Below are 27,407 nucleotides of genomic sequence, written 5' to 3'. Positions count from 1 at the left end.
TGCTAACTAACGCAACACAGCGACAACGGAAGGTTAATGTAATTAGAGTGTAAGGTTTTTCTTTTTAAGGTTCCCCTCTGTTCCAGGCGGATGGAATTTCAATCCCGCGGGGGGCAAACAAGAAGACGAAAAAAGCATAATGACACACAAAATAAACGAGCACTGAACACTGGAGAAAAAAGCGAGCCTCAAGTGCCGAGAGTCGAAAGCATAACGCATTAACTTACACGTTCGTACCCTTGTCCGGGGCGCTCAAAAACAAACCCAACCCGTGATCCCGGATTGAAATGTAAGTTACACGGTACGGGGTGTTTTTTTTTTTGTTTCACTTTTCCCCGTGCTCGATGGTCCCGCGAATGTGCGTCCGCAAGTGAACCAGGCACCACTCGCACCAGGGATCATTACGATGATCCTGGGTCAGGCGTGGAGTCGCCTTTTCACCACGGAAGCATAAAAACATACCACTCGAATGAAGTGTGTCAAAGGTTCAAGGTCCCGTCCCGGTTCTTTGTGTGTGTGTGTGTGTGTGTGTGTGTATAGGTGTCCGCTTGTGTTTTCTCCTTCTTTCCAGGTTGATGATTTCGCGATACGAGATGGCAGGTTCGTGTGGAAAAACGCGTGACCCTTCGACGAACGGGCGTTGAGCCACGCCAAATGGTCCACCGCAAACGCGTGCGCTGAGCGAACCGTGAAAGGAAACTCTTTTGCGTTTTGTCATCCACCATCACCCACTCCACCAAAGAACGACGCTTTCGACGCCTTATTATGAAGATGGGTTGAGCAGAAACGTGCACATTATGCCCGCATATGAGACCGAAACGGTGCACCCGTGAATGATCACATCAACACTCGCCGACTCGGCAGGGGACGCTACTTTGTCGCAACAGGACGAACAGGACGAACAAGGTGCTTTCAGCGCTCAAGGACTCGCCTGTGTCTTGAGCCAACTTGAGGCAACTCTTTTCACGCGAGGCAAAACCGGCGACCATAAAGCCGGACCGGAGCAGGCACTTTGAGGATTTTTTTTTCACTCGCTTTTTTGAACGCCCATAACGGCACCTGCGTCGATGCGCTCCTGATGCGGTGCACTGATGCACGAAGAAACACACTGCACCGTGCACCGGGCAGTGATGCTGCACATGCAACTCGTCCTGGAAGCGGATTTTGCTCCTGCTTCCGGCTCGCCGGGTCCTTTGTCCCGAAACTCGGCGCATACGGGCCAGGATTTATGGCCAGTGGCTCACATATTATTCATCCGGGGCGAGATTAAAGATCCTGCCTGCCCGATAGTGCCTGCCGCACATGTGTGAGTGTGTGTGTGTGTGTGTGTGTGTGTGAGGGGGAGCCACTTTCCAGGCATTTCCCATGGCCGATTGTTGAGCCCCCTCTTTAGGCGCTTTCCCGGAATGCTGGCGAAGAAAATCGATACTTCACGAGCGGTGGAAAAACCCACTTTCCACGTGCCACACGAAATCAAAGGCCCGTGTCAAGCGTTTTGCTGAGCCCGTCCCGTGGGTGTGGGTGGGAAACTTAAGCTTTCAAACGCACTTCCACTCCAAGGTGCAAGGACAACGCGAGAGACGAGGGCAAACTTGAGCAAACTCTCTTTGCCGGTTTTTTGCCGAACGAGCACCAGCTCACGTGTATAAGGACGTCCTAGTTCGTGGAAGAATTCGAGCGGTGACTTTCCGATGGGTCTGCCGGTATCGAGCGTGAAGTTTACTTTTCCAGATCGGCCATAATCTTGCGCGAGCTAATTATGGGAAGGTAAACACATGCGCAGAATGAAAAGCCAGCTCGTACCCCGGCGAACGTCGGTAGCGCCGGAAGAAACCGTTCCATTTCGTTTGCAGCGCGCTGGCGTTTTCTTTTTTGTTTTATTTTTGCTACCCCACCCGATCCACAAAACAAAAGCACAAACCCGTGTGCCGTGGAGCATTGTTGTTTCGTTAGCGAAAGCTTTAACGTGCACGCCTGCATAAACAACTTGGCTAGGGTACGCGAGGAGCGCGAAAACAAAGCGAAACAACAAAAAAATGGTGCCAGCACATCAAAGCAGCCCGTCGTTAGCCGCCCCAGTGCAGCTGTGTGTGAGAACAAGAGAGCAAATGAGCATAGAAAACGTGTGTGTGAGAGAGAGAGAGAGAAAGGATCTAAAGCGAGAGCCTTGGCCGGTGTTTCGATCATAATGTAGCACCGGGTCGGTTCGTGTTCGTGGTGGGTTTTTCCTACCCAGGGACCCTGCTGCTGGGTGAGCGGAAAATTTATGATCCGGAAATGATCGCACACACACACACCCGGCCTCATTCGGTGACGACGGCGATACACTGTCGGGTGCAATCAGTTCTTAAACTTTATAGAAAATCGCTTTGCGCGAATTGTCGTCCCCCTATTTTATTGTTCCATTTCGCGATGCTCCCCGAGGGTGACTTTAGGGGCCCCGGATCGGGGGTGTAAGAGGAGAGTGAGGTGGCGCAAAAGGAGCGCAGGCTCTTCAGTTCCAGCACGAAAACTGGGTGGGCCGACGAATAAATCAAAAACCTGTCGTGCGGCGGTTCCAGTTCCGGCGTTTCGAGGTGGGACTGGCCGGGAGCCCGGAAAACTGGGAAAATTTGTTTCGGAAGTTTTTCCTGCGCCATCCCCGGGAGGTGCTCCCTGAAACGCCTCGCGAATGTTTTGCGCGCGTGCCACAACCAAGAGCGAGAGGAGCATAACGAAATTGTTCCGATTTCTGCACGGGGTGGGCGGAATGAAAAACTTGCCCTCACCTAAACGGCCCACCCACTCCACGCGCGGTGAAGGATCATATTTTCCGGCAATACTCAATACCGGATTTCATAACATTAAGGTGTTAATAATGCAGCACCGCGCTCGAACAACGGCCTCAACGTCTTGGCGTTCGCTTTCCCGTATATTGTTTCTCTTCTCGAGAAGACGAGAAAGCTCGTTCCGTGGGGCTGAATATTTCATCCCAGAGCGTGCCCCGCCCTCGATGCCCTCACCATGATTTTGGTTCGTTATTGATGGGGCCATCAGCGTTTAAACGAACTGTTTAAAACGCCACGCGCCTTCCGCTCGTTCCGTCTGGCGCACGCATTTGCATCTTATTGACATTCGTCCCACCTGGGAGTGGGTAGGGCGCGAAGTGAGGGCACGGATTTTGGAGGCATAATACTTTTCCCCCGCTTCCTTCATTGGAACCATCGTGTTCCCGTTCGACAAATGATGCGAGCGAAAGTCACCAGATCTTCGCTTGGCTTTGCTTTCATTTGCTATCGATCACATAATTCTAAGCACACTGTAGCATTTTTTTGAGCGTCTTATCTTACTGGTCATAATTCAGTCGCAGAATTTTGCCGGACATAATAAATTGTCTGACTGCATACATTAAATCCTTTTTCGATACAGAACATAGCAGAAAACTGTGTGCAATAAATTTCTTTTACTTAAACCACTGTTCTCCATATCATTGAACATCTTTTTATCACAAAACTATATGAAAATAGCGGCATAATCAAACACGGTGTCCAACTAGCACGCTTCACTCCATAGTGCAGGCAATGGTCACCTTCTAAGCTCGCCTGGTACAAAAATATAGTAGCTTGTCCTTGTTGCGCTCACGTGTTTGTCCTGTTATCCGAAATAGTAATCTTTAAGTCCATGGCACATGATTTTTAGCAACAGTGCCAAATCTCGCGTCGTCATGCGTGGTTCTAGCGCACGTGAATATCACAAAATTCTTATCAAACCGCTGCCAGAAGGATTTCGGCGTCGCATTTTGAACGCCAAAATCGCCAAATTTCAATTCGCTAGTAACGAGAGATCATGCGTCGAAGAGGTTACATGCACCAGCCGGAGTTTAATTTAATGGATTTCCCCTCCAAATGTTATCAGTACATATCGTCGATCTTTCTGGCGCATGATAATCAGCATCCCATCTCATTTGCTCTCGTTTGCTATCGATCACATATTTCTAAGCACACTGTAGCATTTTTTTGAGCGTCTTATCTTGCTGGTCATAATTCGGTCGCAGAATTTTGCCGGTCATAATAAATTGTCTGACTGCATACATTAAATCCTTTTTCAATACAAAACATAGCAGAAAACTGTGTGCAATAAATTTCTTTTACTTAAACCACTGTTCTCCATATCTTTCAGCATCTTTTTATCACAAAACTATATGAAATTATCGGGTTGATCAAACACGATGTTCAACAAGCACGCATCACTCCATAGTGCAGGCAATGGTCACCTTCTAAGGTCGCCTGGTACAAAAATATAGTAGCTTGTCCTTGTTGCGCTCACGTGTTTGTCCTGTTATCCGAAATAGTAATCTTTAAGTCCATGGCACATGATTTTTAGCAACAGTGCCAAATCTCGCGTCGTCATGCGTGGTTCTAGCGCACGTGAATATCACAAAATTCTTATCAAACCGCTGCCAGGAGGATTTCGGCGTCGCATTTTGAACGCCAAAATCGCCAAATTTCAATTCGCTAGTAACGAGAGATCATGCGTCGAAGAGGTTACATGCACCAGCCGGAGTTTAATTTAATGGATTTCCCCTCCAAATGTTATCAGTACATATCGTCGATCTTTCTGGCGCATGATAATCAGCATCCCATCTCATTTGCTCTCGTTTGCTATCGATCACATATTTCTAAGCACACTGTAGCATTTTTTTGAGCGTCTTATCTTGCTGGTCATAATTCGGTCGCAGAATTTTGCCGGTCATAATAAATTGTCTGACTGCATACATTAAATCCTTTTTCAATACAAAACATAGCAGAAAACTGTGTGCAATAAATTTCTTTTACTTAAACCACTGTTCTCCATATCTTTCAGCATCTTTTTATCACAAAACTATATGAAATTATCGGGTTGATCAAACACGATGTTCAACAAGCACGCATCACTCCATAGTGCAGGCAATGGTCACCTTCTAAGGTCGCCTGGTACAAAAATATAGTAGCTTGTCCTTGTTGCGCTCACGTGTTTGTCCTGTTATCCGAAATAGTAATCTTTAAGTCCATGGCACATGATTTTTAGCAACAGTGCCAAATCTCGCGTCGTCATGCGTGGTTCTAGCGCACGTGAATATCACAAAATTCTTATCAAACCGCTGCCAGAAGGATTTCGGCGTCGCATTTTGAACGCCAAAATCGCCAAATTTCAATTCGCTAGTAACGAGAGATCATGCGTCGAAGAGGTTACATGCACCAGCCGGAGTTTAATTTAATGGATTTCCCCTCCAAATGTTATCAGTACATATCGTCGATCTTTCTGGCGCATGATAATCAGCATCCCATCTCATTTGCTCTCGTTTGCTATCGATCACATATTTCTAAGCACACTGTAGCATTTTTTTGAGCGTCTTATCTTACTGGTCATAATTCGGTCGCAGAATTTTGCCGGTCATAATAAATTGTTTGACTGCATACATTAAATCCTTTTTCGATACAGAACATAACAGAAAACTGTGTGCAATAAATTTCTTTTACTTAAACCACTGTTCTCCATATCATTGAGCATCTTTTTATCACAAAACTATATGAAAATAGCGGCATGATCAAACACGGTGTCCAACTAGCACGCATAACTCCATAGTGCAGGAAATGGTCACCTTCTAAGCTCGCCTGGTACAAAAATATAGTAGCTTGTCCTTGTTGCGCTCACGTGCTGCTCCTGTTATCCGAAATAGTAATCTTTAAGCCCATGGCACATGATTTTTAGCAACAGTGCCAAATCTCGCGTCGTCACGCGTGGTTCTAGCGCACGTGAATATCACAAAATTCTATCGATTATTCTATCAAACCGCTGCCAGAAGGATTTCGGCGTCGCATTTTGAACGCCAAAATCGCCAAATTTCAATTAGCTAGTAACGAGAGATCATGCGTCGAAGAGGTTACATGCACCAGCCGGAGTTTAATTTAATGGATTTCCCCTCCAAATGTTATCAGTACATATCGTCGATCTTTCTGGCGCATGATAATCAGCATCCCATCTCATTTGCTCTCGTTTGCTATCGATCACATATTTCTAAGCACACTGTAGCATTTTTTTGAGCGTCTTATCTTACTGGTCATAATTCGGTCGCAGAATTTTGCCGGTCATAATAAATTGTCTGACTGCATACATTAAATCCTTTTTCGATACAGAACATAGCAGAAAACTGTGTGCAATAAATTTCTTTTACTTAAACCACTGTTCTCCATATCTTTCAGCATCTTTTTATCACAAAACTATATAAAAATAGCGGCATAATCAAACACGGTGTCCAACTAGCACGCTTCACTCCATAGTGCAGGCAATGGTCACCTTCTAAGCTCGCCTGGTACAAAAATATAGTAGCTTGTCCTTGTTGCGCTCACGTGTTTGTCCTGTTATCCGAAATAGTAATCTTTAAGTCCATGGCACATGATTTTTAGCAACAGTGCCAAATCTCGCGTCGTCATGCGTGGTTCTAGCGCACGTGAATATCACAAAATTCTTATCAAACCGCTGCCAGAAGGATTTCGGCGTCGCATTTTGAACGCCAAAATCGCCAAATTTCAATTCGCTAGTAACGAGAGATCATGCGTCGAAGAGGTTACATGCACCAGCCGGAGTTTAATTTAATGGATTTCCCCTCCAAATGTTATCAGTACATATCGTCGATCTTTCTGGCGCATGATAATCAGCATCCCATCTCATTTGCTCTCGTTTGCTATCGATCACATATTTCTAAGCACACTGTAGCATTTTTTTGAGCGTCTTATCTTGCTGGTCATAATTCGGTCGCAGAATTTTGCCGGTCATAATAAATTGTCTGACTGCATACATTAAATCCTTTTTCAATACAAAACATAGCAGAAAACTGTGTGCAATAAATTTCTTTTACTTAAACCACTGTTCTCCATATCTTTCAGCATCTTTTTATCACAAAACTATATGAAATTATCGGGTTGATCAAACACGATGTTCAACAAGCACGCATCACTCCATAGTGCAGGCAATGGTCACCTTCTAAGGTCGCCTGGTACAAAAATATAGTAGCTTGTCCTTGTTGCGCTCACGTGTTTGTCCTGTTATCCGAAATAGTAATCTTTAAGTCCATGGCACATGATTTTTAGCAACAGTGCCAAATCTCGCGTCGTCATGCGTGGTTCTAGCGCACGTGAATATCACAAAATTCTTATCAAACCGCTGCCAGGAGGATTTCGGCGTCGCATTTTGAACGCCAAAATCGCCAAATTTCAATTCGCTAGTAACGAGAGATCATGCGTCGAAGAGGTTACATGCACCAGCCGGAGTTTAATTTAATGGATTTCCCCTCCAAATGTTATCAGTACATATCGTCGATCTTTCTGGCGCATGATAATCAGCATCCCATCTCATTTGCTCTCGTTTGCTATCGATCACATATTTCTAAGCACACTGTAGCATTTTTTTGAGCGTCTTATCTTACTGGTCATAATTCGGTCGCAGAATTTTGCCGGTCATAATAAATTGTCTGACTGCATACATTAAATCCTTTTTCGATACAGAACATAACAGAAAACTGTGTGCAATAAATTTCTTTTACTTAAACCACTGTTCTCCATATCATTGAGCATCTTTTTATCACAAAACTATATGAAAATAGCGGCATGATCAAACACGGTGTCCAACTAGCACGCATAACTCCATAGTGCAGGAAATGGTCACCTTCTAAGCTCGCCTGGTACAAAAATATAGTAGCTTGTCCTTGTTGCGCTCACGTGCTGCTCCTGTTATCCGAAATAGTAATCTTTAAGCCCATGGCGCACGATTTTTATCAGCAGTGCCAAATCTGGCGTCGTTGTGAGTGGTTCTTGCACGCGTGGATCGGGAGGATTTCGACGACTGCTAATCGGGAGGATTTCGACGACGGATTTTGAACGCCAAAAGCGACAAATTTGATATTGTGACGATGCATGCACCAACAGGATTACGATCCGAACATCAATTGTCACCCAAGGGTTACCAAATTTAATAGATTTCGCCTCCGATCGTTGTCAGTAAAAATCGTCGATCGTAGCGCAATCACGATGCTCACCAAGAACAAATTCATAATTGCCCCTTTTGGTATGTAAAAGTCGACGCTGAATTTCTTCCGCTTAGCGGCAGGTGCCACGTGGTCATCCTTTTTCATTCGTGGTCAAAATTAGTACAAACTTCCGTTTCGACAAAATTCAAAATAATATAAATTTCGGTGATATCCAACTTTGAAAATGAAAGACCACGTGGCACGTGCTGCTAAGGAGAAGGATTTCCGCGTCGGATTTTGCCTATGAAAACGGATAATTTTGAATTTGCAAGCAACAAAAGACCAAGACCAAAGACCCAAATTGAACAACTTCTGGGGCGGTATATTTGCTCCCTCAGCGCCAAACACAGTGCTACTACATTCACGTTCATTTGTATTTTCTTGTCCTCAACCCCACCCATCCATCCACCATCCCCCTGAGGCCGTTGTTTTGGTGGCCGGTGGTGAAAGTCGTACAAATATCTTGCCATCCATTGCGACCGACTCCACGAAAGCTCGAGTGTTTGCACGGGTTGCCGGAGGTTCTTTCCTTTTTTCTTTTCCAGTTCCCTCTCGCATGCGACGCACGCGATTGGCCGGATTTCCACATACCATGCCGATGCACGGTTAATTTTCCTTCGCGTACCACGAGCAAATAACATATGCTCGGTGACGTTCGTCCTTCGGCTGAGCCTGCAGGGAAGGGCCGTTTGCCTGGGGGAGGACTCCCAATCAAGACGGAGCTCGTCGTAGGAGTCCTTCACGTGGTCGCGGGCGCTTTGGGTTATTTAATTTCACATTTCTCCGTTCTCCATTCCCTCGATTTGTTACACCAAACCATGAGCCTGAGGCGGGTAAGGACATGCGCCCAAGCCCAAACCGAGTGTCAGAGCACGCAACCAGCTCACGAAAGGGCTCATGCCATCGATGTTTGTGTGAAGAATGCAAGTCACATCCGAGCCATACGTCAGCGCGGTTGCCCCCGATTTGGGAAATGAATTTCCAATCCACCACCCAACGTGCACCGGTGAAGGATAACTTTGTCGATCGAATTTCGTCGTTCGCTGAACTCATAAATTACACCGCGTGCCGAGCACACCACGGCCGAGAGCGAGCAGTTAATTTTAATCCCCACGCATCAACCGTATGGCCTGATAGTGGGAGCAATTGGCTGATTAAAAGTTAGTCCATTCGTTGGCTCGTCGGGACAATAATGCGCCCTGATGCCGAAATCTAGGCAGCCACGCAGCAATTAGCAACGTTAGACGATTGGATCCACTTCTTCTGGACGTTGGTTTGCGTTATGCTGTACGATAGCAAAAGTTCCTGTGGGTTGAGTAGGATCACGGACATCATCTCGGAAAGATACTCAGCAGAACCACCATGCTGTGGGCAACGAAAAATAAAGCAAGTCTATAAGCTATTGATTACAGCAAATTGAGCGTTCTAGCTAGTCCTGGCCAGCATATTGGGCTGTACCAGTAAAAGAGAGATAGATAACCCAGTACGTTGTGGCTGGCAAATGCGGCTCAATTCTAACACGCTTGGTGCAACGAAATTCGAGGACACATTGCTCGGAAAGCCTGAGGCCCTGATGCAGGATGCAAGCCTCAACGCACCAGTAACTCATTCATGCGGTTGTTTCCTTTTCGACGAAGCTATGTTGTCATTAAACGAACGTTTGATATACCGGAGGAAGCGTTGCTGTATCAATCCCAGAAAGGATATCAAAAATTCCTTGCAGACCGCCGGAAGGATACGATAACTAGGGCATCCCAGAGTGCATGGCTTCGGGTGGATAAAAAATAAAAATCCACAGCTTTATGAGACAGAGCGAGTTAGAGCGAAAATGAGAGTGAGAGAGAGAGAGAGAGAGAGAGATACTAGGAACTTCAGGATTTCAAGAATGACGCCTGTCCAGCATGAGATGAAAAGCTTTCAAATCATAAGCAACATTCCCACAGGATGTTCGTAACTGTCCGACAAGAAAATGGCATTAGTATCCTTTTTTATCTCTTTTTTTTCCATGAACAGCATTCATTTTCCCTTTAGTGCATCCGATGCGATTCGATCCTATAGTGCTTCCCCAGCCCCAGCTATAAATCCCCTGTGATTCTGTGGCTTTGTTTAGGTGGTTTGTTCGATGTTGGTTCGCCAAGGGACTTTTTTTGGCGTCTCTTAACCATCGATTAAGTACCTGTATAATGATCGCGTTCAAAATTGGCCGCGCGCTGTGGCCGCGTGTAAAGCGCCAGGACATACACGTGCCATAATTGCAACGATCAACAGCGTGGGTTGATTGTTTGCCTTGCGGCATGGTCTACTCTATAACAGTCCGGTTAGTTCCACGAACTCGCTGGTTTTCGCAGCTCCGGCAAAGAGGTAACAGAGCGAACAAACATTCCTTAATTCCGCGAAACAACGCCAACATCGATCAAATTTGTCGGTCGATATTTGCGCTTTTAAAGCGATGCGGCTGGAATTCGGTGAAATGCCAGAACCACAACCCGCAAACAATTTCGGTGCCAGATTTTGCGAATGCTTGGCCAATGCGAATGCCTGGCACCGTATCGATCGCTGGAATCTCGGCCAAAGCGTGACTTACCTGGTGAAAGCTGCGATCCAAATTCGTCATTGCTGCCCCGATGGCTGATGGATGCGAACGTGTTCGACACTTGGCCCGGTCCTGCCACCGAACCGGACGAGGCAGCAGAACCTACTGCGGCCAGGGACACCGGACGGTTACCGGATACCAGCCCGGACACTCCCGCTCGGTTGTGAGTCGCTGGCACGCCCGGAGACGGCAGCAAGGGTCCATTTGGTGGCTCACCGCTCGAATTGATGACGCTCGCAAGTGGCACACGACGTTGCGGCCCAATACCGGCACTCGTTACACTCTCACTGACACACACCCGGCTGGCCACCTGTTGGGGTGGTTCACCTAAACCACCCTGCACCGTACGCTGGACGCAGCACTCGGGCCCGGACGCGCCCACACTATCGGTGCATCGCTCGATTGCGTTTCCGTTCACTGCATCCGACGCAACCGCGGCCGCTGTCCGTTCGGCCGATGATCCTGCACTGGTTATGCTGCTGACGCACGAGGCAACCGACGAGATGCTGCCATTCGAGCGGCTCCTTTCGCTGCCGCCATCGGGGCGCCCGTACTCACCGAGGAACGCTCGTGACCTGTTTGGGGGGGAGGGGGGGGGGGAGGGCGGAGAAAAGCCGGAAAAATCGAGACACTTAGGCGCGAGTACACAGGGAAGAAGAAAAAAAGGCAGCTACTGAACTGGGAGTTGGAAAAACGGCCGTTTTCAAGCACGAGCATGACGGTGTCAAAGTCCTACCGGTGTCAGAGTCCTTCTCGGTAATGGGCCGGTAACGGCGTGTGTCTCGAAAAATCCCACCCCCGCCCACACATACACACACACACACAAAAGCTCAGCGGGACACGCTGATTGCCGTATGATTGCCGGCACTTTCCGGGCTGATTCAATCCATCCGAGGATAATGCATTCCACGAAAAGCGAAAAGCATCCATGGAGCATGAATTGTGCCACGTCAGCCAGCCACCGACGGTTTGGTTCGTGTGGCAAACGGTTGCAGGATTAAATTAGACCCAACCACCGCCATCACGCGGTACACGGGGGATTTCAAAAACACACACACACGCGTGCCCAGAGCAAGGACACATCCGACCTTCTCGAGCGACATTTGGGCTCATCATGCAGGTCGCCAGGACGCCAGGAGACATCAAAGGAAAGTCAGCCCTGGCAGCATTACATCGAGGCGAATGGCGAAATCGAGAACCGGCGACCGTGGCGAATCCTTAAAAACACATTCACAGCCAATTTGGTCCAGCGGCTAAAGTAGGACAATGACTCATCCCTCGGTGGGATTCGAAGCGACCTCAGGATTCGGGATCCTTCAGCTGCATCCGAGGGAAACACACAAGCAAAACCAAAAAAACAACACCGACGACTCCCGTCCAAACCAACACCCTTTGGCGCTCGTGCGATGAACCGAACCACACGGAAACGAACTGTGGTGGAAGATTGCGCATAAATTATGGCGGCACTGAATCAGCACTAGTTCGCAAGCATGTTTACGAGAGTCCCAGGGACATTTTCATGCATAATAAACCCCTGCAAGCTCCAGCCCGCAGGTCTCTTCGCTTCTACCTCTCTCACTCGCACAATTGCTCCAACTTTTCGCATCCCTCATACACAGGATGTTGTCGGCTGTTGCTGTGGCGTTCAGACCCCACCAAGCGAACAGGAGTGCGATGAAGGGAGAGAGAGAGAGAGAGAGAGAGAGAGAGAGAGAGAGAGAGTACGAGCTCAGCATAAATCAAACACATACGCGGCTTAAACTGCCACCTCCTGCCGGTGGTGGTGGTGGTGGTTGCATGCCAGCGATCAAGAATCCCTTTCCCCACTCCAGGGAAAACCCCGGGAGTACGGGAAAGTTATCCAAAAGTTAATATGCCACAGATTACGAAGGACAATGGCTCATGCCGAGCACGGTGGCTGCGAAAATGTGGGTCAACGTGTTTTTCGTTGCTCGTTAGCAGTCGAAGCCACATCAACCAACGGCTCGAAGGCGGTAATGGAGCGATGCAGGAAGCCAGCAAACTATGCGTCATGCTCCACTCCCGAGGTTTGTTGTTTCGATCGTTTTTTTTTATTATTTTGGTTTGTTTCTGCCCTTGCAGGAATATGCGCACCCGGATGGGGAGGAAAATTCGTTCCAACTTTCCTGGTTTGGTCTTACATCTGCGATAAATGCAGTGGTGTCCGTGGTGGAGGCGCCTCACCGAAAGGTGGTCTAAAATTTGCATCCACTTGCTCTCACGCACGCACGCACGCACGCACGCACGTACGCACCCTTGCTACCTTAACCTTAAACTTCTGCAAACATTCATCATAGCACCGTTGGGTAGGCGGCAACCACGCTTCGATCCTGGCAGCGGGAAGGAATGCGTTGTTTACAGATATTTACATAAATACATTCCATGCAAATGAAATTCCACCCACCGTCAGCCTGGCGTGGGTTTGCTTGGGTGTTCGTGCGAAAATAAAAAGTCAGCACTAGCTGCACGAGGCTCGCGCGAACGCTGGCTAGCTGGAAAAGCTTGTTAAAGGACCAGAAGCAAGAGAGAAATAGCAGAAGAGAGAGAGAGAGAAAGAGAGAGAGGGAGAGAAACCGCGTCAAGTCGAGAATCTCGCGCGCACGGGAAACTAATCACGCCATCAGCGAGACATGCCAACATGCCAGGATTTCGGTTCGTCATCGTGTGCCACTTAAAGCTATTGCTTTCACCGGCGCTCGTTAATCACGGGATGTGAGCGCAACTTCCGAGCGGGTGCTTTTCTCGGTCGCTCGCAATCATACATCTTGCTGCCACGCAGCCCGTTGGTTGGAGCAAGCAAAATGAATAAAAAAGAAATACCCATTGGGCTGGCAACGAATGGTTGCAGCAGCTCGTTGCAATGCACCTTGCATTTTCGAATGCACTCGCAGGAATTGTTTAATTTAAACCGACCACCCACGGGGACGTTGGACGAAAGAAGGACGAGCTCTTTGCCTCGTTTCGAAGCATGTTTACTCGAAAACAATTGAAACGCGCTGACGAGCTGAAAAGAAGCACCAGGAAACGAGCGGCTCGGTTGCGGGCGCTTGTGTTTTCCATTTCCTAAGCAGCAAGCTGCTCTCGTACAAACAGCAGTACCGCTAATCAACAGTTTGACCGGTTGCACAACGTTGAAAAATAGTTCAATATCGCTCCTGCACGCTACATCCTCCATGTGGTCGTTTACTGCACCGTTCGTTTGCCGTGGGCTGTGGGTGAGCATTCTAACGATTAATAATAACTCCACCTGTCAGCCGCAAAACAGCTAAGGCAAACCGAAGCACCGGAGTGAAACGGACAGCTTCAGGGCGGATCGAGAGGCGGCATTGAAAGTGTAAGGAGTGAGCGCATTGCTTAAAAGCAGGGCATATTTCACCCTCAATGCCAGTAACAGACCCTTTGCAAATGGCGTTCGGCAAACAACGGCAGCGAAAAAAAAACCCACCGCAGATAACCACCGTGGACGTGATAGAGTGAATGCCATTTCATGCAAAATCGCATTTTTCCGGTGCAAATCAGTAGCAAAAACCGACCGCTGCTACTGGCGCGGGAACTGCGAGTTGGAAAATAACGAGCGGTAGCGTAATAATTGCTACGAGCGTATAAATTCAAGCATCGATCTGCGTCCGGATTGGCAAGCACGAATAAATAAATCACCAACCCAGGGCTGGGCATTCGGAAACCGTGCGAGCGAGAAGGGAAGGGACCATTTACATCCGCTCTGTAACGACGCGAACGTGAAAAAGAGCCTGGCCCTTCATTCATCAATCATGATTTGGATGGGCTGTATAATTTGAATTTCAAAGCGCTCGCCCCTGTACCGGGCAGGGTGAACCGCGGTGCGTAAATAAGTAATGGCCGGTCGGAGGTCATTTGTTTGCAAAGGACACCGGAAGCAACAAATGCGCAGGTGAATTCTTCGCCCACGGTGGCACTGTAGTGAGGTAGAGACGGTAGTTATATATTGCAGCTCATGTGTGCCTTAAAAAAATACATTGATTTCGCGCCCCATTCCTCACATCATATCGACGATACAAAGTAACGCGAGGATACAAACGTTCATAGCACCGATGCAGGGAACGATGGAAAACGATACTCACTGGTGATCCGGTGGAGCCTGTGGGGAATACTTTCTTCTGTTGTAGTATGAAGCATTTCCTACCGGCATTGGCACTACGATAAGGCGGCTTAAGGGAAGGTTTCTGATGTTTTACGCGAACGGATACCGAAGTGGCAGACACAGAGACACAGAGACGCTTGCTAACGATCGAATGTGCAACATTCGACGCACGTATTCTCGCACCCACGTCACTCTACACCAAACGCAGCTCGCGGCACACGATTTGGACCGATCTGAACACAAACGCTACACTTCGCCATTTTGAAAGGAACTTTAACAACACACACACGCGCGCGCACGTACACGCTTTGAACAGAAATCGGTTACTTCACGGGGTTCACTGTAATACCGAGCACTTTTGGTCCTTCAGGTGCTGAAGCTAGTGAGATAATCGCAGCAACCAGGGAAAAGAAACAAACAAATAGGAGATTAAAATTTTCCCGTCATCAACCGAATCAGCGGCAAACAACGAAAAACCCCCCCCATATGTCTCGCCGACAAGCTCATTAGCACTATTTTCCATCGCGTCCACCATTACGGGACAGTGCTGCGTTTATTTACGACCGGGCGTCTCCATCGGGCGTCTCCATCGGGGCTCGAGGGTCGTACAAAAACGTCAAACACTCGGTGTGATGTTCGCACCACTACCACACAGCACTCGCGACGCTCGCGAACAGGACGACATTGTTGATCGCCTCTGGCCAGTTCGGGGCGATTACCATCACTCTCGCAGATCGGTCCCTGCCAAACGCGGGACGAACGCACTCGCGGCGAGTGTGGGCGGCTCGCATGAAATATTCAGCAGTCAATTTTCTTCCATTGCACAAACGCGACGAACATCAACAAAGCACTTGCTCGCCATCTGTAAACGGCCACGGTTGCGTGAAGTGGTGTTTGGTGTACGTTTCTTTTTCGCTTCCGCTGTGGAACTCGGCATGGAAATCGTCCTGTTTTTCTGCGCTTTCTCTCGCTGTCTCTCTCTCTCTTCTTTTTTCTTCTTCTCTCACTTCCTCCCCTCCCCCTCCTACCCTCTCTTTCTCTTTATTATCAACTATTCAACGATTTATTGCCGTGGTTGCCGTACGCTTCGCTGCGTTTCTTTTTTGTTTCTCTCAAAAACCCATTATTCCATCCACATCTGCATAATACGGATGCCGCGGCTGTCAGGCTGCTCCTCGGAGCCTGTCAGTTATAGTGCTGTTGTCAGCGGCATCAACGTTGGCGCTGACGACCCGATGTCGACGGAGTCGGGCTATTGCAGAAGAATTTTGTTTGTTTAGCACACACACGCACACGCTCGCGAGCATATGATGGTTGATTTCGTTTGTTTGCTCGGCCGAACAACACTGGAACTGCGCCTGAGTGCTATCCTGTAGCCAGGATGTGGTTTCGGTGGGCGTTTTTAAACCTTCACCTTGCAAAGCTTCAACGAGATGCACAGGATGCATTCATGAATCATTGTTTGCTCTTTTTGTTGTCGCTTGGTTGTTATGCTGATTCAAATTAGCGTTCGAAAAGCTTTTTCTTAAAGCAACTGCAAGGATACGTTCAATGGCACGAACGGTCATGATGGGAGCCGACTAGACGAATTCTTCAATCTTATTCATATCGTTCTCCTCACCATTATTGAGGTTTTCTCTGGCGCTCGGACCCCTCACAACGCTACCATCCGCGGTGCAATGCAATGTCGTCCTTTTCGCGTGACGTTTTGTTTGCTGGACGAACGGTGTGCCGTACTTAGTTGCTGGCTACCGTGGGGCCACGAGTTGGTGTGTGTTCTGTTATCGTTTCGACTATGTGCGCATGGGTTTTCCCTCTCAGTGTATGTGTCGATATGCGAGCAGGCCGTCAACACGACGGAGGGACGATAGCACGAACGGCAGGACGAGGATATCCGAGCCTTCAACAACACATGCAAACGGTACGCGATCGATATTTTATGTATGAAAATTTTGACATTTTCTGGGGCACCATAATGGTGGTGGAAATGGATTTCTCGCTTTCACGGAAATGCGCATCCCGTCCGCTGGGAGGACATATTTCGCAGCACCAGAGCTCACCACAATTTTGTGCAGCTAATGTTGGAAATACCACTCGCGCGTTCCCTCTTCACTGGTAACTAGTAGCTCGGACTGCACCAAAGCACCCACCCAAGATGAAAATTTTGTACAGAGATGTCCGCTAGGAAATATAATTACGACCACCTTGCGATACGAATCACCACTAGTTCATATTCTTGCACCGAAATCGATCGCAGAACCGCGATTCACTCTATCAGAAAAACCCCTATCACTTTACCATCCATAGCCAGAAACGCCCATCCATAGATTCCGGTCCTCAGTTAGGCGAAGCTGTTCAAGCAGGCATCCCAATATATCCTTATTGGAAAACGTTTCCTAATGCACCTGAGGACCATCGTGGAAGGGTTTTGCAGCAGTTTCGTATCAGTTCGAGTTTTTACAGTTTTTGTTTCCTAGCTGTGTCTCGAAAATGTACACACACGGTACACGCAGCGCACAAAACGAGTATCCCTGTGTGGCCGCACACGTTGGAACTGGGGTTGGTTTATGGCTGTACGTTCAACCACTTGCAGACTCGCTCCGTCTCTGGAAAACCCGCATGCTCTATCAGCGGGCGGATAAAGTGGTCGTGTTTTCGTTTCTGTACGAAGGAACTGTTGTTGTCTGCTCACGAAGGATATCGAAAAATAACGAGTGAGAGAGCAACTGCGAGAGAAGCATAGCAGAGAGAGAAAAATGGAGACCCAAAAGGAGAGAGCATGCGTTTGATAGCAGTCAGAGCGTGCGCCTGGTGATTATAACAACAGTGTTGTTATAACACTTTCCTCCTTTGAAATTGGCGTTAAAACGCACTAACCGCAAACCATTCGGAAGCAATGTGATCGTCTTGAAAGCATAAAAAGCACTTCCAAGAACGTTTAATCGTTTCTACTTTAGCGCATTCGGTGCAACATAACTAAAACTGAACGTCTAGTTTTTCATATGGATATATATGTTTATTTATTGGGCAGAAATAACATCACGCGATCTCTCAAGGGTCAACAACATGAATAAATCTTATCGAGCTCGATCACTTTCGAGCCTTTTGCATCTGGGGCGCGGACAGTTTAACCTTTCCAGGGATGTTTCTCGCCAGCACTTCGTCCTTGACCGCTTTCAGCAAATCCTTTTCGCGTGGCGAGCACTGCTTGTCTTTGAGGAAAATTTGCAACGCCATTTTGCTGGCCTTTCCACGTTTTCCCGTGCCAGGTGTTAGTTTGACCTTGAATTTGTAATTATGCAGCGATTGATACGGTGCCACCACCGGAATAGAAAACAACAGCTCGTCCTCTTCCACCGGTTGACCGGTGAGTGTGTCCAGCATATCTAGGTCGGCCGCTGCCGGCGTATCATCGCCTAGTTCTTCAAACTCGCCCGGCTTTAGCCGCGGCGTACGCTTTTGATCACTGCTTTTTCCGCCGAATTTTCCTTGCTGGTTATGTTCGGTGTCCTCGTTTGTTGCCTCATCGGGCTTTTGTTTACCGGCCGATTTCAGTATCTCCATGATCAGCTTTCGCTCGTCATCATCCTGATCCTTGTACTTTTCCTTTATCTTGCGCATCTTGGCCCGCTGTCCGCGTTTTAATTGGCCCATTTTTTGCTGGTCGTCCTTAGGTGCAGCATTCGGTTTTTCCTTTGCTTTCTGTTCTTTCTCCTTCTGATCTTTTGCTTTTTGTTTGCTCTTGGATATTTGCTTCTTGCGAGGAGCCGCCGGTTGAATGATGTACGGTTTATCATCACCGAGGAAAATGACCGATTCGGCATCCGGATTCAAAGTTACCCGCTTCAACATTGGATCCGCTCGCACCGAAACCTTACCGGTATCGTGTTCCACTTTTATGTGCGTATCCGGAAATTGGGGCATCTCCCCGTCTTCGTCAACGTCATCGTTGTCTGGTTCATTTACAACGTTAGCTTCCTGCTCCTTCACATCATCCTCTGACGAATTCGACTTTGAAAAAGATTCTTTCGAAATTGATAATTTTTTAACCTTTAGCGAAAGCACATCCTTTTTGTTAGTTGTTGCTTCCAACGCTTGTTCAGTTTTGGACGGTTTCTCCTCTTGATGCTGCTCTTCCAGGTCAGATTCGTCATCTTCCAGCTTGATTTCTTGATCCACTTGCTCGGAGATTTCAGATCGCACGTCATCCTTGCTGGCGATCGATTCTTCGTCGAACGTTCGAACCCTTCTCTCGCCTCGGTGTCGTTCCACCGAGCTGTCCTCTAGCTTGAAGAGAAAGGACAATCCCAGCACAAGGTGGCATGGTGGCAGAAAATTTTTTCGTCCTCTAATCATAAAACTACCGGTTGTGAGGTACTCTCCGGTAGGAGCCGTTTTGCTAACCTGATCACTGTAAACCCAATAGGCACTGGTCACAACCTTTGCATCCCATGCCACGCTGTACGAGATCGCCATGGTGCCAGCCTCTAGAAGCGTTTTTGGGGGAATTTCTTTACCTGTTGGGTTTTTTATGATGACACTCGAGGCGCCTTGAATTTCTGCGTGAACATAAATATCGGTAGATCGCATGTACCGCTTCACAATCAACTCGTTCTGTTGCTGATCTCGTCCTCCGATCACCAGATAATTCTCCGAACTCACAAACCAGTAAAACTTTTCGAACCAGTACACCTTCCGTACCTTGGAGATTGTCGTCTGCGTACGGACGTCCTTCAACGTTTGTATCGTTTTCCGTTCCGCATTCTTCAAAGCCTTTGAACTAGACTCGATGGTTTTCTGTTCTTTCCTGGCCGCGAATCGTCGTTGGTCGTAGTAACGTCGCGCGTTGGCGAAAGCCGTCAGGGCCAGATCAACATCAACTACCATCGGTTCGAGCTTTTCCTCGTCATCCTCACGATCGCTGTCGTCCTCGTCTGCGCTACTTTCGTCATCCAAAAACGCGTACGGATCGGTGAGGTGCAGAGAAATATGATTAATTTCAAGCTTCAACTGCCGAATGCATGACGCAACAGGGTCCTTGTTTGCTTGGGCAGCCTTTACTAAATCCTGTATGGCAATCCACGACATTTGCGCAGCTAGTGCGCTCTGTATCGCGAGTAATGCTTTATCGACCAGATCTTGATTCCGGGAAATCAATTCTGCTCTCTTTCGATCCTCCAATTGCACCTTTGTCAGCTCTTGGATACGTTTCGCATGGTCCGTTTTCACATTCGACAATTTCTTAAGCGCCTCCCGTTCCTGCGCGAATGCTTTTAGGTCTATCTTTTGACTTTCTAAAGACGAATAGAACTCATCGACGGCAACAGTAAACGATTCGAATTCTTTGAACGGTTCTCCTTGGTAATGGTTGTATAAATACGGATGGTACTCCAAGTTGGTGAAGTAATACTCCTCTTTTTCGCCCTCCTTGCTCGGTTTGATTTCCTTCTTCTGTATAATGAACCCTGCAGATGGTTGCCTCTGAGCTTCTCTAAGCATGTTCTCTGCATCATTTATTGCGCTCATCAAAGGTGCCATATCCGTCTCCATATCAAATACCTTAGAGAATTCTTTTGCGATGTTTTTTTGCTTCTTTTTTACCTTTTTGGGAAGCGTCGGATCGTTTGGAAGCTCTCCACCAATGCGACAACCAAATAGGCCACGACTGTGTAGTACATGATCGATCACCGATGCACCGTATTCCAGCACCGGGTTTAATGCGGTTCGCAAAGTGTCTCCAGGATGTGCCTTCTGAATCGCCTCCTTGATTTGTTCCATCGACGGAGGACCATTGTCCTGCTTAGCCCTATCTTTAGGATACTTTTCACGTACCACAAACCGTAGCTCTTCTCCCTCTACGTGAGGCCTGAGTATATTTAAAATGCGCAGTTCGCAATCGGTGAGCAGAATGTTTCCCCTGTCGTACAGCTCAAGAATTATGTGGTATGCTGCCTCGCCGGAGCCAAACTGAAAGTCCACAATACGATCCACTCCAAGTTGCTGCAAGCTCTCCAAGCGCTTATTTTTTAAATGTTTACGCAATTTCATCGTAAAGCCGGACGGTGCCATATTTTTGGGCCACTCAAAGCTGGTTGTATGAAAACGCAAACCAGATTCCAACAGCAGTACCACTTTTTCCTCATTTCGTGCCAAACGAATCAGATAGGTTTTATTATCAATATCATATATTTGGTTGACTCTCATGCCTATCAACCTGTATTGGAAAATATTGGTTAAAATAATTATGTTTCAATATCAATGACCTGCACAAAAACATGACTGAACTGCTTGGTTTTACTAACTTTTGTAGCTCTGTTACAGAGCACACTACGTCGTACGTATTGAAACGCGTTTTAGTCATTTTTAAAGTTGCCAAACAACTGATTTGTTTTTCCAATTGAGTGATTTATTTTGCTTTTCTTCTGTAGTACTAATGCAATACTTTTTGCACGAGCAACAACGCGGCACATGAAACGCGAGACAGCTGATAATGTTGTGTAAATCGCATGCCGTGACAGCCCACCAAGGTATGGAGAAGGTTCGCTACCTCCATCAACCTTGGTACAGCCGCCATACAACAAGTAAATGTAATCACGTACCACAGCAAAAGTTAATTTTAAAAATCATACAATTGGTAGCAATCATTAGTGTTACCGAGCTCAATACCTATCTTTATATATGCATGAAAAACGTTTGTGAAACGTACGTGATTATTTCCATGGAAAAACCGCAAGTAAACCGAATTGCTTTTCGATCCTCCCACGGACGCGAAATACGCATTTCTCATGAATGCATCAGACAATTCTGACATTTTCAAGGGTCATCTGTGCTTACAAACAAAAGTGTTAGAAATTATTTTCATCCCGTGCCGTAACAAAACTATTGTTCTGCTTTCCGATGATGCCAGTGTAGTTCTAACTCAACAACAAACATGCAGTCAAAAATCAGTTCAAAAATCTGATGTTGAATCGAAAATAGTTTAGCAAAATGTCATCGGAAGATAAGGCAAGTGGTGCATCATAGGCATAATCATTCGTTTCTAATTGTGAAAAATTTGCAGACTGATTTTCAACGCTATCGAGAGATGTACCAGAATCGATTGCACTCGCTTGCAAACAGCAACCGAAATACTGACTCATCAGACCACTTGACGCCAAGCACGTCATCATCGGTACGCATGCAACAAACCAACTCTGGCGTTGCGCACGTTGCCTTCCCCAGTGGTGGTGCTCCATCGTTTGTAACTCCACTACAGAACATTATAGAGAAAAAATCAATCGGACAGACATTTAAAGACGTGCTAGCAAAACATCAACTGGGCCAGGTGCCTTACCAAGTGAAAATAGAATCACAGCGACTAAAGCCGGTAGCTATGTTAGAGCCGGTTCCGACTACATCAAAAAAACAAGTAAGCATCCAAAGATACAATGGTGTATTTTGATAGACCCTTTATGAGTACTGTTTTTTACAGGAAGAGTACATAACGACGGTTTACAACATCGTTCCTCGTGATCTGAATCCCACGTCCCAAAACGCAGGTTTATCTGGTTTTGCCTCCACTGTACACAACAATGAACAAAAACGGATTCAAACGCAGCCTATCATATCTGCAAATAGATCGGAGTTGGAAGGAATTTCGTATCAAAAGTCACATTCGAATACTTACGCGAAACCATTGTTAAACATAACTAAAAATAATTTACACACTGTGGAGCTACCGATTTCTGCAGCTAATACTAAGGAATCAACAAGCTCTCAGCTGAACGTTGCTCATGGCGAGCTTACTGACTACCACCGAAGGGTATGTAAAGGTAATTATTTGGATTATGTTCAAAGTTTTCTAACTTTTTTTTATTCGTTTATCAAGTTTGACAAAAAAATTCGTACCTATCCTTCTGGACCTACGCAGCAAGAAATCTATCGTCGGATACAGGAAAGGCAAGAACGTCGGCAAGCTCCAGATCCTTCTATAGAAACATTTGCCCAAAATGGAGAATCGGTAGTGGTATCTAAACTGCGATCGAATCTAATGCTGTCCATAGTGAAACCGATGATAACGTCTCCAGCTCCTGGACATGTATACGGAGCTCCAGATGTTAACTCAACACTGTTTAAAAATCAATCTGTTCAGTACAGTTCAAATGAAAAGGAACATAATGAAGGCCGCAGAGTATTGAATATTTTGAAATCTGTTTCGGGTTGTCTTTCGGAACCACCGCCCGCGCATAGTGTTAGCATAGAAACTTTTAATTCTTCGCATAAATTGGTTACGACCTCGGCGCCAACTGTTGCTTCTGATGCTGTACGTAAAAAAAGCCAATACATAGATCAAAATGAAGTTTTAAATTTGGACACGAAACCTTATACCGCAAATTATATGGATAATGTAGAGAGGCCTACATCAATTAAATTGGTTGCTCTTCCTAATGAACGGACCAGCCAGCAGCCCGTTCTCAATTACAATATAAAGGAAAGCAACTCCTTGACACCAGTACAAAACGTCGCTATCGTCTCATCGGCTGCAGTTCCTCTTCAGTCGAATATCGCAGCTGGTATATATTCTCCGCAAGCATCTAATAATGTAACATGTAAGTACTTTACGACAATATTAATCCAGATGCAAATTTATCGTATAACCAAAATATCATTTTATATGATTCTTTCCGATTCATTTCTGGTTAAAGGGGAACAATTGCAAAAATACAATTTGCAGCAATTGTTTGCACAGGTGCAAGCTGCACGACAGCAAATACTAGATTTGAATAACGATTCTACAACAATGTTAAAAACTGACCAAGAAGAGCATCAAAGCCACCAAACTACTGGATCACAAATATGTGCAAATGAATCGCCACCATCAGCTTCTGTAGCGACCATAAGTATGTATTTATCTTTAAATTTTCTCCAGGCACATTAGGTCAACTGGTAATGTTTACATTTTATTTACAAAACCAGCGTTGCGTACGGAGACAGAAAATATATTTCCATCAATTGCTATTAATCAGGCAATTGCTAATATGACTAACAAAATCGATGGCCTATATGAAGATATTCACACAAGCAAACGGAAAAATACGTCAAAAGAACGAGATTCGTCTAAAAAGCGCAAACCGAAAAACGATCATCCAACGGAACCGTTTCTGCAAAATGGACCTTGTCATCAGGTTGCTTCTCGGTTGCCCCGATGCCGAGAATGTGGTCGATCGGCTGCAGCGCGTTCACGAAATGCCTCCCTCATCTTTTGTCGCTTTATTGCATTCCGCAAACTGAAGTACGTAAACAAATTTTGTAGAAATATTGGTTATACTGTAATTATACTTATTGTATTTAATTACACTTATTGTCTTTAAATTACTTTTACTATTTCCACATTTCAGGTACAACAGTACGGGACAACTCGAAGTGTACGGTTTTGCCAATCCCAACCTTGATCCCAAAGAAGCGGACACCAGTCTATGGAGCTCCAATTTACAAAAGGTGCCTGCAGATTTGTCGATTGAAAAGTCCAAATTTCTGCTCGGTCAAGTGGGATTTAAATTCTGCGAACTATTTCATCAGGAGAAAGAAGCATATTTTGATCACATGTCCGAAGGTGAGCAATCTACTATTTCGTAGAACTGCTAAGATATCTACTATTTTGTAGTTAGATTTACTGCTAAGATACATTGAAAATTTACCAAGATTATTTGTTTGCTCGTTTAGATAAAACAATAGCCTGGAAGCAAGCCGTGCAAGGTGTACGCGAAATGTGCGATGTATGTCAAACGACTTTGTTCAATCATCATTGGGTTTGTTCGAAATGTGGTTTTGTGGTCTGCATTGACTGTTATAAGGTAAAAGCGAATATGATACGGCATTTTACGCATTTACTGAACTTTCCGTCCAATCTTCTCCAGTGTCGAAAGAATGGCATCATTACACTAGATTCGACTACCAAAGATAAGGATGCTCACGGATGGCTGCTGTGCACTGGTACAAAAGAACCGCACGATCAGAAGTGTTTAATGTTGACTCAAATCATTCCCAGCAACTGCCTCTACAAACTAGTAAGGCAAATGCATGGTATCTGTGCGCTTCTGGAGATACCCCTCAGCTGCGAATGTCCTCTAAGCAGAGAACCTTTGCTTAGAAATTTTAAAGATCAACTGGAATTCATTTATCCTATCACAGTTCACGGTAAGGAAACAACAGATACACAAATGGTCTCAGTAACTATAAAGAGCATCAACCAGTTGGATAAAATCAATTTTGATACACTTTCGGATGACAATGATCCGTTTAAGTGTCAGGTCGAATTTTCACAGCAGTATCATAAAAGTGTACACCATCATGTGGAACACTCGGAAGATAAAACTATGGATAAAACGTCAACCTACAGCTTCCAAGGATTCGAACGCGACATTCACACCGATGGCGATCATTTCGATGAGTCGCTGTATAAGATCTCGGCGAAGTCCAAAAAGGATGACAATATGGAGCTAGATGAAACGATGAAACAGCTACTTGAAAGTAAAGAGATGAAGTCTCTGGTTGGGAAACCGGATGATGATGAAAAATTAAATAGAATTTTGTGTGAAAATAGCCAACTCGTATCCAATAGTAATGGTGATTACCCTTCGAAACAAAATATACTTGAGGCAAACCGGATGGAGGAAACAAACGGAACGAAACATAAAATCCTGGTTGAAAATGTGGAAACAAAAAATGATATCCTGAGCAACGATAGCCAGAAAAACCACGTTATCGAACCCTTCAAAGTTGATTTTGTAAAACACGAAGCAATAATTGAGGACGAGAGTATGAAAAGAGAAAAAAATGTCAATCAAAATCAATCAATTGGCACATTATCAACTGATTCATCAATGAATGGGGGAAAAGATCAGAAACCTATTGAAGCGACGTCAAAAGTACCGGTACCAGTACCTTACAGCGAAGAAAATAGGTTTAAGCCATCGGCGAGAATTGATGAAAAAACGTTTGCCATAATTATGAAACAGGTAGTGAAATTTGATAAAACCGCCATTTTTCAAACACTCACACCGCACTTAGCTAATGAATGGGGCCATCTGGCCGATTTCGTCGAGTGCATTAGCATTCAACGCGAACGGGTGCAGCGGTTTGTGTTGTATTTTCTCGATGAATTCATCTTTTTGAAGGGACATAACAGTAACGATGATCTCACAAATGAGCGGGAAATTGTGGAGTACAATCAAAGCACGAACGTCGGGAAAATGTTTCGAAGTAAAGGCGAACGGAAAATGAACCTGACGGAATCGAGCTCGCTATATTCGGATGTGGCGCACGAGTGGCTATGCAATGGGAAACTATTGAGACTGCTGGACCCGTTGGATGTGCATAATTACAGCGTATTTCACGACCAATGGGAACGCGGGCAGCCTGTCATGGTGTCGGGAGTTTCAAGCAAAATGAACATGGATCTCTGGATACCGCAATCGTTTGGGCGAGATTTTGGTGATCAAGTGAACGATTTGATCAACTGTCTCAACGGTAAAATTGTTCGCGGACATCCAATGAAAGTATTTTGGGATGGGTTTGAAACAATTGGCGAGCGTTTGATCGACGAACGCGAACGGTCTATGATGCTGAAGCTGAAAGATTGGCCTCCGGGAGACGACTTCGCCGAAATGATGCCTACGAGATTCTACGATCTCATGAAATCGCTACCATTAGCCGAGTACACGCGCCGTGAGGGTAGACTCAACCTGGCAAGCCGACTGTGCAGCTTTTTTGTAAAGCCTGATTTAGGCCCCAAAATGTACAGTGCATATGGTTCGGCGCTGCACCCGAATAAAGGTACGACCAACCTTCATTTGGATATATCGGATGCGGTGAATGTGATGGTTTACGTCGGTGTACCGTCGGACGTGCCCCGTGAGCGCTACAACGACAAGATTGTGGAGCTTATAGATGGAGAGGATTGTGATTACCTCACGAGGCAGCGTATCCGAAAGCGCAAGGAACTCCCAGGTGCTTTATGGCACATCTACCACGCTCAGGATGCGGACAAAATTCGTTCCCTTTTAAACAAAATTGAACTTGAACGTGGAGGTACGATCAAACCAAATCACGATCCCATTCACGATCAAAAATGGTATCTAGATCGGAACATGCGCAAGCGTCTGCAACAAGAGTACAACGTGGAAGGATACGCGATTGTACAATGCTCTGGGGATGCAATATTCATACCGGCCGGAGCACCGCATCAGGTACGCAATTTGCACAACTGCATCAAAGTCGCAGAAGATTTTGTATCGCCGGAAAACATATCCCATTGCCTGAAACTGACGAACGAGTTCCGACACCTCAGCAAAACACACTCGAACCATGAGGATAAGCTACAGATCAAAAATATCATCTACCACACAGTGAAAGATGCAATTTCTTGTATTACAAACCCGTTGATCATGATGACCAACGATACTGTCGAACGTATGAAATGCAATTTATAATGCAGATCATGAAGTAGCGTTCCTATTTTTGATTCATATTTTATATTTTATATGGTAGAAAAAACAGCTGCAAATGTGTAAAAATAGTCATGGACGCTAAAAGTTTAGTGAAAAATTATTTAGATTATGCGAATAAATTGTAACAGAAAGTTAAGTGTG

At 46.0% G+C, this 27,407-nt stretch overlaps 3 protein-coding genes across 3 annotated transcripts in view; 1 reads left to right on the top strand and 2 right to left on the bottom strand.

The window, feature by feature from the left end:
- The window catches only part of LOC128730726 (FERM domain-containing protein 8), a 29,598-nt gene extending 14,772 nt beyond the window's left edge, over positions 1-14,826 (bottom strand). Inside the window, exons 1-2 of the mRNA XM_053823808.1 lie at positions 14,759-14,826; positions 10,629-11,212 (exon numbers count right to left, since the gene is read on the bottom strand). Of these exons, the coding sequence (XP_053679783.1) occupies positions 10,629-11,212; positions 14,759-14,826 (652 nt within the window). The remainder of the gene's footprint in view (positions 1-10,628; positions 11,213-14,758) is intronic.
- Positions 14,827-17,810: 2,984 nt separating this feature from the next.
- Positions 17,811-21,139, bottom strand: LOC128721487 (ribosome quality control complex subunit NEMF homolog). The gene is made up of 2 exons (XM_053815243.1): positions 21,081-21,139; positions 17,811-20,992 (listed from the first exon to the last, which is right to left on the bottom strand). Exons 1-2 carry the CDS (start codon positions 21,137-21,139, stop codon positions 17,869-17,871), a joined length of 3,183 nt encoding a protein of 1,060 aa, XP_053671218.1. The 3' UTR covers positions 17,811-17,868.
- A 4,428-nt stretch (positions 21,140-25,567) lies between these two features.
- Positions 25,568-27,382, top strand: LOC128721488 (lysine-specific demethylase 3A). Its single transcript, XM_053815244.1, has one exon. It carries the CDS (start codon positions 25,578-25,580, stop codon positions 27,246-27,248), a length of 1,671 nt encoding a protein of 556 aa, XP_053671219.1. The 5' UTR covers positions 25,568-25,577; the 3' UTR covers positions 27,249-27,382.
- Positions 27,383-27,407: the final 25 nt, after the last annotated feature.

This window comes from Anopheles nili, chromosome 2, assembly GCF_943737925.1.
Source record: "Anopheles nili chromosome 2, idAnoNiliSN_F5_01, whole genome shotgun sequence".
Taxonomy (NCBI): domain Eukaryota; kingdom Metazoa; phylum Arthropoda; class Insecta; order Diptera; family Culicidae; genus Anopheles; species Anopheles nili.
Note: the sequence above shows the minus strand (reverse complement) of the source record. Positions and strands in the feature narration are given on the sequence as shown.